We start from the raw sequence: 19,815 nt of genomic DNA, 5'->3' as shown, positions 1-19,815 counted from the left end.
CTTCAAACACTTGACAGGGAGGGTCAAACAGCATCTAGCACCCTTTAAACAGAGTCCAAACCACCAGTCAGGAACGTGCCAGGGCTGAAGCCGCTGAAATGCGGAAGAAGCTTGACATTAATTAAAAACTGAACGGCAGTTAAGTTTGGAAGGATTCAATTTGTGTCAGTAAACATTGCCGAGCGTCGATTTCATTGTGCACGCACACACCAACAGAAAACTATTTCCACTGAGAATAAGCGGACTATACAGAGAGGCAAAGGAAGAAAAACACAGCTTGAGAACGTATCAGATTTAAGGCTATTTACTTGGTATATTTTGACATGGGATGTTGACACCTTGTGTTTCAATGGTTATAAAGCTTTAACTTGTTGGTCTCAATGCCTACAGTCATTGAATAATTATTGCCTGATCTCCGCCCACCATAATGTCCCACAACCGTGAAAATTTAAATGGTTACACAGCTTTTACAAATGCTTATAAATAAACATCAAGGTTTTCTGTTGAAATTATAAAAAGAAATAAAAATTGAATTCTGCCAAGCCCACAGCAGACAGCAAAACGTGTGTGTCCTGAAAGCAGCACAACCTAGGCCATGTCTACACTACTGTCAGTGTAGTGGGTGAGTTACATCAGGGGGAGTTACATTGTAGTGTAGACGCTTACAGAGTTAGATCGACGTAATCTGCTTTATGTCGGCCTAACTCTCTCGTGTAGACGAGGCCTCTGTTGACAGAGTGTCCGTCTCTCCGGGAGGTGGATTAACTCCAGGGCTGAGAGAACCCCTCCCATCACTGAAGTGAGTGTCTACCCTGAAGCGCTACAACGGCACCATGTTTTAAGTGTAGACGTACCCTGTAAGAACACCACCTCCCCAAGCGACAGCAGCTGGGTCAACAGAAGCATTCGTCCACTGGCCTAGCTGTGTCTATAGCAGGGGTTAGGTCATGATAACTACGACATTCAGGGGGGTGGATATATCACAGCATCGTGGGCCGTAGCATCTGCCTAAATTTTAAGTGTAGACCAGGCCTCAGAGTTAAAATTGAACAGCACCTCCCTAGGGGTCAGGGTGACCACCTTTGTTGGACAGAAATAAGGGGAAAGGACATGAAAATAAGGGAGGATCCTTTATTTTAAGGGACATTGAAGGAAACACCATTTCCATTTGCAGATGGGATATTTTTTCTCCAGTTTGCATTTCCACTGCTCTCACGCATACAGTGCAACGCCAGAAGCTGGGAATGGATCACTTGATGGTTACCCTGTTCTGTTCATACCCTCTGAAGCACCTGGCTTTGGCCACTGTCGGAAGACAGGAAGGATACTGGGCTACACGAACCTTTGGTCTGACCCAGGATGGCCGTTCTTATGTTCCTATGAGCTTCAATGTAATGTTAAAATGAACAAGGGATGTCCCTTAAAATAAGGGATGGGTGTCACCCTAAGAGCGGCACCATCCCACTGACAACCCCCCTTTGCACAGCCCCCTTAGTGCCCCCTTGAACCAGCTGCCCTGGGCCATCACCTAGCCGGCCCACAGCTCACGCCTAAAGTGGGCCTGGTGCAGCTGCAAGGAGTTCGGGGCTGGTTGGGTCTGACCGGCAGAGGCTCTGGGTGTTTGATGCGTGTAAAGGGGCCTGGCAACTGGCATGGTTCTTCTACCGAGCCACTTGGGGCAACGTTTCCGGTTGGGCTGGTGACTGCAGCACCCCCTGGGAGCCTCTCACTGCACGCGGGGTGGGATCAGCTGGTGGCTGAGCAGCGGGAGCGGAATCTACAGTGTCTTCTCTGCGTGTCCGACTATTATGAGTATTATGCAAAAAGAAAAGGCGGACTTGTGGCACCTTAGAGACTAACCAATTTATTTGAGCATACGCTTTCGTGAGCGACAGCTCACTTCATCGGATGCATTCAGTGGAAAGTATAGAAGATCTTTTTGTACACACAAAGCATGAAAAAATGGGTGTTTACCACTACAAAAGGTTTTCTCTCCCCCCACCCCACTCTCCTGCTGGTAATAGCTTATCTAAAGTGATCACTCTCCTTACAATGTGTATGATAATCAAGGTGGGCCATTTCCAGCACAAATCCTAAGGTGCCACAAGTACTCCTTTTCTTTTTGCGAATACAGACTAACACGGCTGTTACTCTGAAATGAGTATTATGGTAACAGTGTCTCTTTTTTTTCGTGCCCGTTTATTATGTGTATTGTGGTAAGTCTCTGCACTGTGTGTCCGGGTATTATGGTAGCAGCGGGAGGTCGCAGCGATGCTCCCCGCCATCTTCCTGCATGATAAACCGTCACTTCCGGCGCCTCTCTAGCCCCATCCGCCTCTGTGGTTCCGGTCTGAGGCCGTCGGTTTCAGGGTGAAAGTCACTTTGAAGAAGAGCCGCCGCCCAGGTGAGGCCGGGACCGGGACCGGGACCCGGACCCGGACCCGGACCCGGACCCGGACCCGGGCGGGGGATCGCCCCCTGTCCCCCGGCTCCTCCCTCCGCGCCGGCACCGCCAGTGCCTGGGGGGGACCCCCGCCCCGAGGACTCGAACCCGGGCCCCTCGCGCGGCCGCAGCCCCCGCCCTGAAGCCCGCGAACCTGGGGCCAACCCCCCCCCCCCCCCCCCGGGACTCGGCTCAGCCCTGGCCGGGATCGGCGGCCTTTCTCCGGCCTCCTCGCTGGGGGGCACCCGCTGGAGGGCTCGGGGGGGGGGTTCGCGCCGGGGTTTAACCCCCCCGCCCCCGCAGAAGCCGGCGTGGGCGAAGCGGCCCGCGAGGGGGGTCTGGGTGCTCGGCGGCGGGTCCCTCCGCCACGATCCGAAGGGTTTCAGCCCCAGGGGGCGGATGGGGTGAGATCAGGGGCTGGCTCTTGCGGCAGATGGCGAGGGCGATGGGAGGCCCCCGAGCTCACCCCGGTTTCCCCTCAGGACTCTCCTTGCGGAGCCGTCAGTGGAGGAAGACCGCAAAGGTTTCCCTGCCTTGGAGCTGGCTCTCTGAGTCTGTTCTGGCTGCGCTCCCTGGATCGATTGATGTAGGGGTGTTGCAAACCGGCCCCAGTGGTACCTCGAAGGGGCCTTCACTTGCTGCCTCCCATGGACAGGAATGTAGCTGCGAGTCTAAATACCATGGTGGGGGACCCAGATCCCGGAGCAAAGGGGTGTGAAGCCCGTGCTCAGAGCGCTGTCATTCTTGCTGGGGCTCCCCTGCTGCGCAAAGCTCAGAGGCTTTGGGGGGATTAAATTGTTAGCTCCTTGAGGTAGAGGTTGGCTCTGTCTGTCTGTCTGGGCAGTGCCTGGCACAACGGGACCCCAATCTCAGCTGGGGCAGGGACTCTCTCTCACTCTGTGTCTGTCACAATGGGGCCCTGTTTGGGGATCTTTAGGCACTGCCACAATACAAATGACATGATCTTTTCCCCCCTCTCCCTAGAACAAGAAAAATGGCTGACAGCATCCAGGCCAAGCTGGACAACTACAAAACTGCCCCCTTCGACAGCAGGTTCCCGAATCAGAACCAGACTCGCAACTGCTGGCAGAACTACCTCGGTGAGATGGGCTGTTAGCAACCAAATGATCTGAACTCTGATGCAGCTTGTTCGCTTTGGCTGGTGACACAGACCTAGTCAGTTTCGCTTCTTGTCTATTGTTTAAATAGTTAAAAATATCCAGGTAATGATGAAACACATTTGCGTTCGGCTCCTGTAACTGACTCTAAATTTATGCACTGCTAAGGTAGCATCTAATGGCCTCCATCCATGGGGGCCCCATTGTGCTGCATGCTCGGCACACGTGCCATGAAAAGACAGTCCTTGTCTTGAAGAGTTTATAACCTGAAGCCCTGATCCTGCAAAGACTTAAGGACCTGCATAACTTTGCACACGGTTAGAGCCCTGCGCGGATACAAAATATGTATCCGCATCCAATCTGCAAACATGGTCTGCAGATATAAAGTGGATATCCACAGATTTGCAGGGCTCTACACATGGTGTGTAGACCCTTTGAAGTCCCCTGAATGAGATGAATAGATTTAAAGGCCAGAAGGCCCATTAAATCATCTAGTCTGACCTCCGTATAACCCAGGCCAGAGAATTTGACCTGGCCTCCCCTGTTTTGAGCCCAATACCAATTTGCTTCACATTCCATTAAGTGCATGTCAACAGCCTCCAGATTTAGTTAATGCAGAGTTTAAGGCAGCTGGTGCTACCTCATGCCCTCCAGAATGTGGGGAGGGGCTAAACTTAACCCTCCGAAAACCAGGAAATAGAAAGCTCTGGTACATGCCATCCCAAACTTGAGATACCAGTGAGACGATTGGTTTGTTAGATGTTGTTGTACAGTGCACAGTACAGAAGTCCTGCCCCAAAGGTCAATCTAAAGGTGACGGGGGAAGTTTGTTTATTAATCTAATTTAACAGGCCCTCATTAGATGCTATGATGGACTTGTCTGAACTTCCAGTCCTAGGCAATCCATCCTGAATTGCTGCTTCATAATGGCCAATTCAGTTGGCCCAAACAGGCTTCCATGAATCCAGAATTGCTTTGAACACCTCATTTTTCCCAGGCTCTTGAGTTACTCCGTGTCTCAGCCTGTTACTCCTGTGAGTAGCTCAACTGGACGCGTGTGAGTAAAGCTGCAGCAGCTTTTGTTCAAACATCATCTGTGAAGGATGGAAAATTGGAATTATGCTGCTGTATGAAGGACAGAGAGAACCTTCAATGATTTCCCCCTCCCCCCCCCCCCAAAAAAAAAAAATCTGCTGATGTCTGTGTCCATATCACCGATGTGTCTGGCTTCCAGCACTGCAAGGAGAAATCTAGCTCTGGGCTTTTTAGCTTTCATTTAATAAGGCCTAAACAATATTCGGCTTAAAAAATTTCTTCTCTTAAAGGCTTTGGTAGCATATTGTCTCTTGGTAACGAGAGAGAGGATGGCCAAGTGGTTAGGGCACTGCTAGCCTGGAATTGCAGAAACCTGGGATTAAATTTCCTGCTCTACTGCATGTGTGATATTTAGCCTCGCTGTACCTCACTTTCCCCATCTGTCCAATGGGGTAATAGCACTGCCCTGCTTCATGGGAGTGTGGTGAGGATAAACCCATTAAAGCAGAGCCGGTTGGAAGTTGGTTTTCCATTCAGTGGGAAATTCTGAACATTTTGGTACCAAATCAGAACAAAAAGCTGAACTTTCAAAATTCTCCATGGAATGAAAATTCCCTCAGAACTTGGTTCAGAACCATCACGATGTTTTGTTTTGACTCTTCATATAATATAAATATCGTATAAAAAGTTAACATAATGTACAAATTTAAATGATAAAGTCTCAAAAAAACATTTTGACCTTGATGAAAAGACTCGTTTTGACTCTTTCCCCTTGAAAATTCTTGAAATCAACATGTTCTTGCAAAGTCTGTGATTCTGGTGAAACTGCATTTTCCAGTGGAAAACTGGTCTATGGAAAAAAATTTTGAGGTGCTCAGATACAATGGTAATGGGGGCCAGATTAGCACCGAGCCCTCAATCTAAGGTGCGTTAGAGAGCAGTGGAGAAGCAAGCTTGTCCTTGAGCATGTACAGAATAAGGGCTAGCAGCTGGCTGTCAATTTCCATTGACTTCCAGTGCTCAGCACCTGTCGCTATTAGCATCGGTGTAGCCTCCTCAAGGCCTATCAGCCATGGGTGTCTTTAATCCCTCAACCTTTCATTTGGGGAACTCTCTCCTGGGAAGCAGTGACTCTGAAACAGATCTGGGGTCATGGTGTGTAATTGGCCCAATGTGAGCTAATGCGATCCTGGGGTGCGTAAACAGGGGAGTCTTGAACAGGAGCAGGGAGGTTGATTTCCCTTTGAATCGGGACTGGTGCGACCGCGACTGGAGTCCTGTGTCCACAGTTCAGGAAGAATGCTGATAAATTAGCAGGATTCAGAGAAGAGCCAGGAGAAAGATTAAAGGGTTAGAAAAGCTGCCTTATGGTGAGAAACTCCAGGAGCTCAATCTCTTTAGCTTCAGGGGAAGGTTAAGGGGTGGCTTGATCCCAGTCTGTAAGTGCTTGTGTGGGAGTTGGAGGAGGTATACAGGGTATTCCCATGACACTAATTTAACCATAAATTCCTCTATTAAATCGAAAGGCCAAATGGTATTAATTCAATTACTCCAAACACACCTAAATAATAAGCAGTTTACTACAGTAACAAAACCTTGATAAGCATTTGACCAAGATACTTACAAACGTGCTAAATCCTGCAGGTCTACACTTAAAACGCTGCATCGGCGCAGCATTTAAGTGAAGATGCTCCGCCACCGATGACAGAGAGCTCTCCCGTGGTGTAGTTAATCCACCTCCTCAAGAGGCAGTAGCTGTGTCGATGGTCAATGGGAGAAGCTTTCCCTTTGACATAGCACTGTCTACACGTGGGGGCGTTAAGGTTGGTATAACTCAGTCGCTCAAGGGTGTGGATTTTTCACACCCCTGAGCTACGGAGTTATGCCAAGATAAGCCTGCAGTGTAGACTTGGCCCCATATTGCTTGCCTCCAACTTGGTCAGGCGGGTATTTGCAGAGAATCCTTTAATACCCTGTAATAAACCTATGATGTCGTTGCCAATTATCAGACCTTAGCTATGGCTGGATGAAGCAGTTCATTAAATAGCCAATTATTTACTGCCCCCGGTACCCAATTAACCTTGTTTTATTTGTTACTTCAGCTCAAACCTTAAGTAAGATAACGCCGATACCATGATGGGTCACTACATGTGTGTCACAGCTACTCCTCTCATTCCTGATCTCACGTGCTTTGGGCTGGTTGCTCGTGCTAATATCCAAACTCAGTTTAAAACCACAGTTCACCCACATGTAACATGGGCCTATATTCCTGCAGTGGGGAACAAATATTTAATAATGGGCTCTTCACTCTGGTAGACGAAGGTCTAACACCATCCAAACTTTCATTCCAAAAACTGCTCCCTCTCAGTCCACGTACTCCTGAAGACCTGAGGAGAATATGAATGCTCCAGCTGTAAGTGCGGCTCAATCTTCAGGAGAACAGGTTAGGGGACTGCCTGATCAGTCTGCAGAGATTCACTTATCCCTTGCCCGCTCCTCCCGCACTGAGAACCCACCGGAGGAAAAGAGGCCTACTGCTTCACAGAATAACAGAGTTGGAAGGGACCTCTGGAGGCCATCTAGTGCAACCCCCTGCCCAGAGCAGGACCAATCCCAACTAAATCATACCAGCCAGGGCTTTGTCAAGCCTGACCTTAAAAACTTCTAAGGAAGGGGATTCCACCACCTCCCTAGGTAACGCATTCCAGTGTGTCACCATCCTCCTAGTGAAAAAGTTTTTCCTAATATCCAACCTAAACCTCTCCCACTGCAACTTGAGACCATTAATCCTTGTCCTGTCATTTGCTATCACTGAGAATAGTCTAGATCCATCCTCTTTGGATCCACCTTTCAGGTAGTTAAAAGCAGCTATCAAATCCCCCCTCATTCTTCTCTTCCGTAGACTAAACAATCCCAGTTCCCTCAGCTTCTCCTCATAACTCGTGTTCCAGTCCCCTGATCACTTTTGTTGCCCTTCGCTGGATTCTCTCCAATTTCTCCACATCCTTCTTGTAGTGTGGGGCCCAAAACTGGACACAGTACTCCAGATGAGGTCTCACCAATGTTGAATAGAGGGGAAGGATCACGTCCCTCAATCTGCTAGCATCATAAGCAATTTGCATCATAAGCAATTTGCAGCAATCCCCAGAGACCCATCAGCTGCCAGAGAAACATGGAGAATATGTAGGCCATAAAACCAAACTAAAAAGCAGGCACCTAATTAGTATGCAAAAATAGAAAATAAAAATGGAACAAGAGAGAAACCCACGGAGTGGAAAGCAAGACTATGCAGGGAAGGGGTGATCCCAGACTTCGCCCATCCCGAGAGTGAGCCAGACACTGGGGGGGGGGGAGAAGAGAGGCGGGAGGGCGGGGGCTTCAGCAAGGACTCAATCCACAGGGATGGTGCTGGAGTTACGCCACTTTGCAGTGCAGGATTCCTGCTCCCGCTGTGCCAAGGGCTAGAAATCCTCCCCCTCCCTGTCACTAGCCTCTCAAGGGGGACACGCAGGGCTATTGTGTTGGACCCCCCTGCCCCAGACTAAACCCGGTACTCCAACTGGCAGGCAGCTTTCCCCAAGTTCATTCCTGTGGTAAGTCCTGTTAAGTCAGTGGAGTGATTGGGGGGAGGGATAGCTCAGTGGTTTGAGCATTGGCCTGCTAAATCCAGGGTTGTGAGTTCAATCCTTGAGGGGGCCATTTAGGGATCTGGGGCAAAAATTGGGGATTGGCCCTGCTTTGAGCAGGGGGTTGGATTAGATGACCTCCTGAGGTCCCTTCTAACCCTGATATTCTATGATTCATCCCGGGGTTGCAAGTTGAAGCTAGAGAAATTCAGACTGTAAATGAGGTGTTAATTTTTGACTGAGTAATAACCATTGGAACAGTTTCCCAAGGGTTGTGGTGGATTCTCCATCACCGGCAATTTTTAAATCAAGATTGGATGTTTTCCTAAAATATCTGCTCTGGGAAGGAATTCAGGGAAGTTTTATGGCCTGTTTTGTACAGGAGGTCAGATAGATGATCATAGGGGTCCCGTCTGGCCTTGGAATCTATGAAACTGCTGCCCCAGAAGCATCAGGATTGTCCTTTGGGGAGTTTTTCTAGCCTTGAAACTTCTCTCTCTCTCTTGTAGACTTCCATCGCTGCGAGAAAGCCATGGCAGCCAAGGGAGCCGACACCACATGCTGCCAGTGGTACCGCCGTGTGTACACGTCCCTCTGTCCCATCTCTTGGGTAGGTCACTGGGGCTGAAAGGTTCTTGGCTAGAAAGCAGGGTTATCAGGCGTGTGGGGGAGGGCAGAGGGCGCTCAGCGCCTTTCGGAATTGGGTCTGCATCTGCGTTAATTCTGTTTAGAGATGGCTGCAGGAGCTGATTGGTATAGCTAGGAAGCTGCAACATGAGGGTCTCTGTGATCTAGAGCCCCAGGAACTGTGTGGGCCCCTGTCCTCTTCAGTCACACCTGCCCCTCCACCTGAAAAATTGCCCAGGGACCCAGTTCCCATAATCCTTTGCAGACCCAAAGGATTGTGGGATACAGGGAGTTCCCTTTGGAGAATCCCCAGCCTGTAGCCCCTTGGCTGGAGCACTAAGAAAAAGTGTTGCCTTGTTATACAGGCGATTAATCTACATGTCCTAGCTCTGGCACATCCCTGTCGGGTGATTCTGATGGAAAATCAGATCCACAACGGAACAATTTTTCATGACAAGTGTCTGCTTCTTGCAGGAAAAATCGTAAATTGTCATCAAAGCTGAATGCTTGAAAACCAAAATATTTCCATTTGGTTCCTCTGCTGCAATGTCTCATGGGCATTGTAGTTTTTCTTCCTGGCCCCCTGCCCTCTATGAACTAGGCTTCCTGGCTGTATTACATTTCCCATGATGCACTGTGGTCAGGGGTTAGCATGAATGAACTGCCTCCCCAAGAGGAGATCCTTGTGCATTATGGGAGTTGTAGTCCAACCAGGATGCTCCACCAATAGAGAATGGGGGGGGGGGGGAGGTGGCCCCGAAGTACAATTTCCATGAGGCACTAATCAAAATTCTGGCTTTTCCGCAAACAAATGGTGCAGAAAAGTCCAGAAGCCATTATCCAGCTAGCCTTAGTCCTGGCCATCCCCTCCCGCCCCAAGCCGGAGCTCCTTTCTTCTGATCATGCAGGAATGGGTGATCAATGGAACCTGTTGGTCTCTTTCAGGTCAACGCCTGGGATGAGCGCCGGGCAGAAGGGACCTTTCCCGGCAAGATCTGATTGGCTGGTGTTGGTGCGTCGGCCACTTGTGCCCCCTTGCCCCGGGGCACAGTGGCTCTGCTCGGCCCCTCGGTTCGATGTCTCCGGCCGATTCTTTGATTGTCTTTGTCTTCGGTCCCATCTGCTCGAGAGTTCGGTGTCCTGCGATGGGGCAGAGTCTGGGCCTTGCAAACTCTGATGATAAAAGTAAAGGGATGAAACCTACATTATCTGTCTCTCTCTTTCGTTGGGACCATGACGGGATATGCTAAGGAGCTATTCTCTCCCAGCCCCCTGGCTCTAACCACTAGACCCCACTCCCCTCCCCCAGCTGGGGAGAGAACCCAGGAGTCTTGCATGTGCAATTAGAGGGTGACACTGGCCCAGCCTCTGTCACCCTTCTAAACCTGCGTTCTGCGCCGAGGAAGCAGCTCCGTTCTCTCTCCCGTCCCCCCGGGGGTTGCAGGCGGGGATGAAAGGAAGAGACGTCATGTGGCAGGAGGCTGTCTGGAACTTGGGCTGCTTGTGCCTCAGCTTGGCAAGCTTGTTGCAGCGCTTCCTGGTGGCAGCTCTCTGCGGTAGAGAGGCAATGAATAGCAACAGGGGGCACAGCACCGCTAGCCCCCACCCTGAACCAGAGAGAGCTGAGCTACCTCTCCACCCTCAACTCGTTCAGACATCCTGACGATCCCGGCCTAGGTCGCTCCACCGGCGAATGCTGATGGCTGGGCGCTAGCCTGTCTGTTCTTCCCCAACCCTTCAAGCGGGAATTCCTGTCTCCTGCAGCGTTTAACCCCTGCTCTCCCGGCTGCTCTCTGCCTCTTTGGCCATTGGCACTTTTCCCATTACTGCAGCGTTATGGGTTTGTACAGCACCTAGTACATGCCAGGTCTTGCTCTGTGTCCTCAAGGCATTTGACTGACACATCTCATAAATGTTTCTTCACCCTGATGACATGCAACACTGTAATGAAGGGGTGAGAATTAGCTCTGATCTGTGGCTGGCTTTTGTGCCAGTCTACCCAGTTTGCTGAGCCGTGTCCTGGGACTGCTGTCATCACACCAGTCTGTTCCCTGCTGGTAGACGAGGATAAAGGGGCCTTCCTGTACCGGGAACAAGCTAGACCAGTACAAGCAGTTTTGTAATGGTATCATCCCCCCCACCCCCCTAGCAGGCTGGTGTAGCTTTCACTAGACTGGTGCTGTCAAAGTGGCACAACAGCTGTGCCCTATTGGATTAGCAAGAGACTGCTGGCCTAAGGCCCCCCCACCCCCAGGTAAAGGACCCCTCAATCCAAGGGGAGGAGCCATGGGACTGAAGTTCTGGGGTCAACCAATGAAAAAGCAGAGATGGGAGGGAGGGTTAAAAGTCAAGGGGGGGGGAACAATGAGCAGAGAGCCCCCGATAGCACCCCCCACTCATCTAAAGAGTCAGTGGACACCAGTGGAAGGTGTGATTCGGGGGGGGGGGGGAGTGTCCAGTTTCCATCGCTCCAGAGGGACGGCAGTTGCGGCGAGCACTGGGAGCAGGCTGCCGAGGAAGTCCCGTGACTTTGTGTGGCCAGGGTGCACATGGATTGGGAGGTGGGGGGACAAGTGCAGTCAGAATCTAGACAGAAGGTTTGGAGGGGCTGCATGCTGACACGCCCTTTGCAGATGTGTGCCAGGGTCTCCCTTGCTGCAGAAGGGGCCGGTGTCAGGAGTTTGTGCACCATACCAACTACATGCCTGGGCTCATGGCTCCGTGGATGAGCAGGCAGCTGATACGCCTGATGGGCTATGGATCCAGAGTGGGGTGCAGGCTGCCCTCCTGGGGTTCTCTGCCCTCTGCAGGTCACAGTAGGTCTCACCATTTGGTGTGGGGCAGGATGTGAGAGCAAGGGAAACATGGTGTGAAGCACAAGGGTGTACAGCTGTTTCCTAGGCTTGATTTGGAGGCGGAGGGGCTGGGTGTTGCTCAGCCTGCTTGGGGGAGGGAGTGGCTGGGGAGGCTTGTGGGGAAGGGGCCCGATGCTGAGCTCCGGAGGGCTGGGGGTGATGGGTAGGTGAGGAGCATACACACACACACACACACCCCTGCCTTCAGCCCACATCTGATGGGAGAGCTAGCACAGCACGTTTACAGGCAGACACCCAATCTCCATGGAGCCACTCCAAGGGCTGGAGGGGCCATCCTGTCCCTGGGGCAGTTGTTCCAAGGGTCAATTCCCTTCCTTGAGGAAAATCTGCCGCTTGTTTGCAGTCGGGATTGGTCTGGCTCTGGCCGTCGGGTCTCCCTCGGCCCTTGTCCCGGGGGGCGCTGACAGACCGGGATCAAGTCCCTCCCCGGGAGAAAGGAACCAGATCGAGCTTCTTCGGTTTCTGGCTCTTCCAGCCCTGCTGCAGGGGGTAGCGCCCCGCCCCGGCTGGACTCCGAGCCCCACGTGGGTGGGGGCAGAGCTGGGCTCCCGCCCGGGGCAGACTTCCCAGCGTCCAGGGAGGCAGATTTACAAGGGAACGGGGGGCGGGCTGTGTGGGCGGGGGCCCAACGCAATCAACGGGGGTAAGGGAGACGGGGGCGGCGCTGCTGGGAGCAGGTTGTCCAATAGGATCGCACGCGGCAGATTCAAACCCCCCCACTCCCTGACGCCGGCCCCAACACTCTCTCGGAGACGGGCAGGTGCGTGTGGGGCTGGGGCCGGTGACCGGCAGTGCGGGGGGGATGCGATGGGGCGGAGGGGGCAGTGGCAGAGCCCAGTCCCCCCCGCTGGTGGCAGATGCTGGGCCCGGCCCCTGCTAACACCCACTCTCCCCCCATCTCTTCCAGCTGCTCTCGCCCCTCTGCAGCGCGATGGTCCCGGGCTCCGGCCGCCCCCTGCTCCTGCTGGCCGCGTGGGGGTCGCTGTGGGGTGAGAACCGCCCCTGCCGGCCGCGTGGGGGCCGCGTGGGGGGGGAGGACCGCCCCCTGCCGGCCGCGGGCGGGAAGGGGGGCCGCGTGGGGGGGGGAGGACCGCCCCCTGCCGGCCGCGGGCGGGAAGGGGGGGCGCTGTGGGGGGAGGACCGCCCCCTGCCGGCCGCGGGCGGGAAGGGGGGGCGCTGTGGGGGGAGGACCGGCCCCGGCGGGGTCTGGGGTCCCTGCGCCTTCCCACCCCGCCCCCTGTGAGGTTCCCCGCGGGTGAGCCAGGCGCGGGAGCGGCCGGGCAGTGGGAGCCGCCCCGAGCTCTCCCCGCGGGGCGGGGCCGGGGCCGGGGGCGGGGGCGGGCGGTGCAGCGGGTGCCGCTGGTCTCTCCCCAGCGCGGGGCTTAAATCCCGCCAGGGAGACGCGGCCAATTATCTGAACAAGTACTGAGGGAAGTTGCCTTCTGATTGGCTGTCTGCCTCACTGCCCCGCCTATACTAGGGGCGGAGCAACCAATCAGAGCTCAGTCTTCTCTTCCCCCCCCCCCCCGCCTCCTGTGTGAGGTGGGTCACTGCTTCTGCCCCTCCCCTTCCCCCTGCAGTGGGGGGACCCCTGGAGCTCCAGCCCAGAAGTCCCGGGGCAGAGACCAGGCTGGGGGCCACTGGGTGAAAGCCGAGGAGTCTGGGAGCCAGGACTCCTGGGTTCTATTCCTGGCTCTGGGAGGGAGGTGGGGCCTAGTGGTTGGGGGGGCTGGGACACAGGACTCCTGGGTTCTCTTCCTGACTTTGCCACTGACTGGGTGACTTTTGAGTCCATCATTTCAGTGCCTTTGTGCCTCCATTCTTCCGTCTGTGAACTAAATTGTGATGCTTGTGTATAACTGCAGCTGCGATTTGTGGGGTCCCTCGGGGGAGGGGCTGCATCTGGGGTCGCTGGGCAGTGGGGGTTGGGGAGGTCCAGGCAGCAGCTGGCATCGCTACCCCTGACTCTCTTTCCCTTTCAGGGCTCATCACAGCCGAGTCACTCATCAACGCTCGGTTTGGGGGGGACGTCACCCTGAGCTGCCCCTTCCCGTCCCAGACCGGGATGAACCTCCAGCATCTGACCCTCACCTGGCAGAAGGAGGGGGCGGGGGCAGAGGCCCTGGTGGTTCATAGTCACTATTATGGGAAGGACCAGCTGGCGAGACAGGACGAGGTTTATAGGAACCGGACCTGGCTGGATCCTGAGGGGCTGGCCCGGGGGAACGCGTCCCTGACGCTGAGGGGCGTCCGCACGCAGGACGAGGGTGTCTATCACTGCCATGTTCATTCTGAGCTAGGTGGGACTTTGCAGACTAGACAACTCACAGTGGCTCAAACCAGCCACATCCTGAACAAGCCGACTGGGATGGCAGGAAATGCTGCAGGTGAGTATTCTGGTGCCCCAGTGAGTCTGGGGGTGGGGCGGGGAGCCCAGGGTTGGGATAGAAGGGGCTACAGATCAGGATTGTGGGGTGGTGGAAGAGCTGTGGGGGGCAGCCGCAGGCTGGGACAGTCAATCACTTCTTCACTGAGCCCCACCGCCAGCTGCCCTGGATCTAGTTGCGGTGGTGCTGGGATTCTCTTGAGATCTAGCCTAGGCTGACCCTAGATGTTCCATGTGGATCGGGCCCAGTTTGGATGCACATTTGCTGCCATCTGGTGGCAAAGCTGTGAACTGCTCGATCATACCATGATGCGGGCCAGCCTGAGGGCACTGTGTCTGTCATTCAGCGGTGGTCGATATGCGGACTACGGGCCAAATCCAGACGCTTTTAAATGGACAGCAAAAAAAATTTTATGTACTGATCATTATTGTTATTGGGGTGTGAAAAATGTTTCTCTGGACCTTGACCAAGAAATTTGGACCTTGACAAAAAATAATTGACTACCCCTGCTGTAACTCATTGCCAGCTCCCCCCAGCTTTCCTCTCTTGCTGCAGGGCTGGGCGGCAGCTGGGTCCCTTTGCTGAGTCTCTGCCTGGTGCTGATCCTACCCGTTCTCAGGTGACATCACTAAAATGCCCCCTGCAGACAAGTCCTGGCTGCCAGCGATGCCTGGGCACTGGCCTCGCCAAAGAAACTGCTGTGTGGGAAACCAGATCCGGGTACCGAGGGCTGCACTGAGAGACCCCTGTGCGTGCAGACTGTAAGTGCTACAGGTGCGTGCTGGACACAGTGGGCTCAGCCTCCTGGCGACATCTCCTGGGGGACGGGCCCAGGGCTGCTTGTCAGGATTCCCGGGCAATGAAGCCTTTCTTTGTACAGAGCAGCTACAAACTCCACTTAGCACTACGTTTATTGTCCTTGGGCAAAGTTAGCCTCCATATTAACCACTGTGATATTGTTATGATTCAGGGACGTGACTTTTTGTTTATTGCCCATGACCTGTCCATGACTTTCACTAAAAATACCCGTGACTCAATCTTACCTGCTGGAGCAGGGGAGGATGATTGGTCCCAAGCTGGGAAAAGAATCCAGCCTGTGTATTGAGAAGTGTGAGCTGCCTGTAACATCTATGAGAGGGACAGACTGCTTGATTCAAATTGTCCTTTGTAGAATTTAGCCTGCAAATTTTTTATTTCTGTGTTACTACCTCTGATCTCTGTGCCTGCTACTTATAATCTCTTACCATTTATCTTACCGTAATTAATAAATCTGGCTTGGTTGAAGTGGTTGGGGTGTGATGTTGCACTCCATATGTTTTATGGAAATATGCTAATGAGTGAATATAATGTAATGGGAATATGCTTTTGTCACGGAGTGTGGGGGAGTCCAGGCCCTGCACCCCTCTTCCTGGGATTCACTGAGACACTCAGCCAGCCTGTAAAACAAGGTTTATTGGACAACAGGGACACAGTCTCAAACAGAGTTTGTGGGTACAACCAGGACCCCTCAGTCAAGTCCTTCTGGGGGAGCAGGGAGCTTAGAGCCCAGCCCTGGGGTTCCCTGCGTTCCACCACCCAACACCAAACTGAAACTAACCCCCCCCCCCCCCCGCCCCGCAGCCTCTGTTCACATTCCTGGGCAGAGGTGTTACCTCCACCTCCCCCTCCTGGCTCAGGTGACAGGCTCTCAGGTCTCCCATCCCCAATGAAACTGCCCTGCCACATTCCCAGGTCAACACTCCCCCCACCCCACTGCGTCATATCTCTCCCCCCTTCGAGACTGAACTGAGCGGGGTCACTCTGACCAGTGACCTGGGGAAGTTCAGGGCTCCCTCTCCAGGACAGCACATCTGCTATCATGTTGGCACTTCCCTTCACGTGGACTAGGTCCATGTCGTAATCCTGCAGGAGCAGGCTCCACCTCAGGAGTTTGGCGTTCTCCTTTCATCTGGTGCAGCCAGGTCAGGGGAGAGTGGTCGGTGTACACGGTGAAGTGTTGCCCGAAGAGATATGGCTCTAGTTTCTTGAGGGCCCACACCATGGCCAGGCACTCCTTCTCGATGGCCGCATAGTGTTGCTCCCGGGGTAGCAACTTCTTGCTCAGGTACACGATGGGGTGTCTCTCCCCCTTTTCATCCTCCTGCATTAACACCAACCCCAGTCCCGTGTCTCAGGCGTCGGTGAACACCATAAAGGGCTTATCAAAGTCTGGGTTTGCTAGAACTGGGCCACTGACCAGAGCCTCCTTCAGCGCCCGGAAAGCCTCCTGGCACTGCTCAGTCCAGACCACCTTGTCTGGCTTCCCCTTCTTGCATAGCTCAGTGATGGGGGTGGCTATGGCGCTAAAGCGGGGCACAAACCTTCGATAGTATCCTGCCAACTCAATAAAGGCTTGGACCTGTTTTTTGGTGTGGGGAGCGGGCCAGTCTCTGATCACCTCCACCTTAGCTGGTTCCGGCTTTAGGCAGCCGCTCCCCACCCGATGGCCCAGGTAAGATACTTCAGCCATCCTCACCTTGCACTTCTCCACTTTTACAGTCAGCCCAGCCCCCTGGAGTCGGTCCAGCACTTGTCTAACCTGGGACACGTAGTCCTCCCAGGTCTGGCTAAACACAAAGATGTCATCAATATACGCCATGGCAAAACTCTCCATCCCCCTCAGTAGCTGATCCACCAGGCGCTGGAAGGTGGCCGGTGCTCCCTTGAGGCCGAAAGGCAGGGTCAGGAACTCGTAGAGCCCCAGCGGGGTGATAAAGGCCGATTTCAGCCGGGCATCTGCATCCAGCGGCATTTGCCAGTAGCCCTTTGTAAGGTCCATGGTGGTAAGGTATCGAGCTCCTCCCAGCTTGTCTAGGAGCTCATCAGGCCTGGGCATGGGGTAGGCATCAGATACAGTGATGGCATTGAGCTTCCGATAGTCCACACAGAACTGAACCAACCCGTCCTTTTTGGGGACCAGCACCACCAGCGAGGCCCAAGGGCTGGCAGATGGCTGGATCACCCCCAAAGCCAGCATGTCCCTGACCTCTCTTTCCAGATCCTGAGCAGTTTTCCCTGTGACTTGGAAGGGGGAGCATCTTATCGGCGGGTGTGACCCTGTCTGCACCCAGTGGACAGTCAGATTAGTGCGTCCAGGCTGGTTGGAAAACAGCTGTCGGTACGGATGCAGCACCCCCCTGACCTCAGCTTGCTGGGCAGGGGTTAGCTGATCCGAGAGGGGAATTGTTTCCAGGGGTGAACCAGCTCTGGTCCCAGGGAATAGATCTACTAAAGGGTCATCTCCCTGCTCCTCCCACTGTCCACACACAGCCAACACCACATTCCCCCTGGCATAATATGGCTTCATCATATTCACATGGTACACCCGGCGGTGGCGCGCCCGGTTCGACAGCTCCATCACATAGTTTACCTCATTTAGCTGCTTGACAACCTTGAAAGGGCCCTCCCAGGCAGCCTGTAGTTTGTTCTTTCTCACGGGAATGAGAACCATCACCTGATCCCTGGTGGCATAGGTGCGGGCCTGCGCCGTGCGGTCATACCAGACCTGCTTCTTCTGAGATCTGGCCAGATTCTCCCTGGCCAGGCCCATGAGTTCAGCCAGTCTCTCTTGGAAGATCAGGACATACTCCACCACTGACTCTCCATCGGGAGTGGCCTTCCCCTCCCACTCGTCTCTCATCAGGTCCAGGGGGCCCCTCACCCTCCTTCCATATAACAGTTCGAAAGACAAAAATCCGGTAGACTCCTGGGGCACCTCCCTGTACGCGAACAACAGGTGAGGTAAGTACTTGTCCCAATCCTGTGGGTGCTGGTTCATAAAGGTTTTCAGCATCATCTTTAGCGTCCCATTGAACCTCTCCACCAGCCCATTGGACTGGGGGTGATAAGCTGAGGCCCAGTTGTGCCGGACCCCACATTTCTCCCACAAGCACTGGAGCAGGGCCGACATGAAGTTGGATCCTTGGTCTGTCAAGACTTCCTTGGGGAACCCCACTCGGCTGAAAATGGTCAGGAGCGCATCTGCCATGGTGTCTGCTTCAATGGAAGCTAAGGGCACTGCCTCGGGGTAGCGGGTGGCAAAATCTACCACCACCAGAATGTATTTCTTCCCTGACCGGGTCATCTTGCTGAGAGGTCCCACTATGTCCATGGCCACCTTCTGGAAAGGCTCCTCTATGATGGGCAAAGGTTTCAAAGCTGCTTTCCCCTTGTCCCGGGCCTTCCCCACCCTCTGACAGGGGTCACAGGATCGGCAATACTGCCGGACAGTGGTAAAGACTCCAGGCCAGTAAAAGTTCTGTAGCAACCTCTGCCGGCTGTGCCGGATTCCCTGGTGCCCTGTGAGGGGGATGTCATGGGCCAGGTACAGTAGCTTGCGGCGATACTTCTGGGGGACCACCAGCTGCCTCCTGATCCCACAGGACTCCACTTCCCCTGGGGGAGCCCATTCTCGGTACAGGAACCCCTTCTCCCACAGGAACATCTCCTGGCAACCTCTCCTCATGATTCGTACCACACTGAGGTCGGCCAGGTCCCTGAGCTTCCGCAAGGAGGGATCTTTCCTCAACTCGGCCTGGAACTCAGCGGCTGGGGAAGGGATGGGGCCCAGTTCCCTCTCACTGGCTGGGTCTGAGGCCACAGCCTCTCTGAGCCGTGCCCCTCGGCGCTCCCTCCCCACCAGGGTAGGGTCCTGCGCCTCCGGTGTGGTACCCTCCCCAAGGTCAGGGCGCAGTGCCCCTTGCCGGCTCTGGCTACAGGTCACAACCAGGGCGGTCTGGGGGTTGCTTGGCCAGTCCTCTAGGTCTCCCCCCATCAAAACCTCAGTGGGCAAGTGGTGGTGCACCCCCACATCTTTGGGGCCCTCCTTGGCCCCCCATTTCAGGTGTACCCTTGCCACGGGCACCTTAAATGGGGTCCCACCCACCCCCGTCAGGGTCAGGTAGGTGTTGGGCACCACCCGATCTGGGGCCACCACCTTGGGCCAGGCCAGTGTCACCTCCGCGCCCGTATCCCAGTATCCATTGACCTTCCTCCCATCCACCTCCAGGGGAACAAGGCACTCTCTCCGGAGGGACAGCCCCGCGCCCACCCTGTAAACCCCTGAGTCCAGCCCTCTGGCGGAGCTGGCCGGGGGTACTCTTCCCTCCTGAGCAGGTGGTAAACTGGTAGCCCCCCTTGCCTGGGCCGTCTGCCCCTCGTCCAGCTGGGTCCCTACCCAGTTAACCCTGGGTAGGTTGGGTCTGTTCAGTCCATCCCTGAGCCTGGGGCACTGGGTCCGTACGTGGCCTCTCTGGCCACAGTGATAGCAGCTTAGGTCACGTTGGTCCCCTCGAGCAGGTTGGAGAGGCCCGACGCCAGGCGTTCCCCTTGGGAGGGGGTTCTCCACATTTCCCCGCTGGGAGGTCCCAGGGTGATTCTCTCTCTACATCAGGGGGGGCCTGTTCTTTTGGGACTCCTCCCTGCTACCCCCTGACCGACTGTTCACAAACTTGTCGGCCAGCTGCCCTGCGTGCTGGGGGTTCCCTAGCTTTTTGTCCACCACCCACAGCCTCAGGTCGGAAGGGCACTGTTCATACAGTTGCTCCAGTACGAACAGGTCAAGCAGGTCCTCTTTAGCTTGGGCCCCAGCTGTCCACATGCGGGCATATCCCTGCATTCGGTTGACCAGTTGTAGGTAGGTGACCTCAGGCGTTTTACGCTGAC

The 19,815-nt window shown here is 54.4% G+C and overlaps 2 protein-coding genes across 2 annotated transcripts; both read left to right on the top strand.

Moving 5' to 3' along the window:
- The first annotated feature begins 2,270 nt into the window (after positions 1 to 2,270).
- On the top strand, positions 2,271 to 10,052 carry LOC141977066 (cytochrome c oxidase subunit 6B1). Its single transcript, XM_074938314.1, has 4 exons — positions 2,271 to 2,404; positions 3,428 to 3,543; positions 8,732 to 8,832; positions 9,795 to 10,052. The coding sequence occupies exons 2-4, from the start codon at positions 3,438 to 3,440 to the stop codon at positions 9,846 to 9,848; spliced, it is 261 nt and encodes an 86-aa protein (XP_074794415.1). The 5' UTR covers positions 2,271 to 2,404; positions 3,428 to 3,437; the 3' UTR covers positions 9,849 to 10,052.
- A 2,404-nt stretch (positions 10,053 to 12,456) lies between these two features.
- On the top strand, positions 12,457 to 15,382 carry LOC141977216 (V-set domain-containing T-cell activation inhibitor 1-like). Its single transcript, XM_074938584.1, has 4 exons — positions 12,457 to 12,485; positions 12,633 to 12,714; positions 13,708 to 14,112; positions 14,668 to 15,382. Exons 2-4 carry the CDS (start codon positions 12,657 to 12,659, stop codon positions 14,733 to 14,735), a joined length of 531 nt encoding a protein of 176 aa, XP_074794685.1. The 5' UTR covers positions 12,457 to 12,485; positions 12,633 to 12,656; the 3' UTR covers positions 14,736 to 15,382.
- Positions 15,383 to 19,815: the final 4,433 nt, after the last annotated feature.

Source organism: Natator depressus, chromosome 24 (genome assembly GCF_965152275.1).
Source record: "Natator depressus isolate rNatDep1 chromosome 24, rNatDep2.hap1, whole genome shotgun sequence".
Lineage (NCBI taxonomy): Eukaryota > Metazoa > Chordata > Testudines > Cheloniidae > Natator > Natator depressus.
Note: the sequence above shows the minus strand (reverse complement) of the source record. Positions and strands in the feature narration are given on the sequence as shown.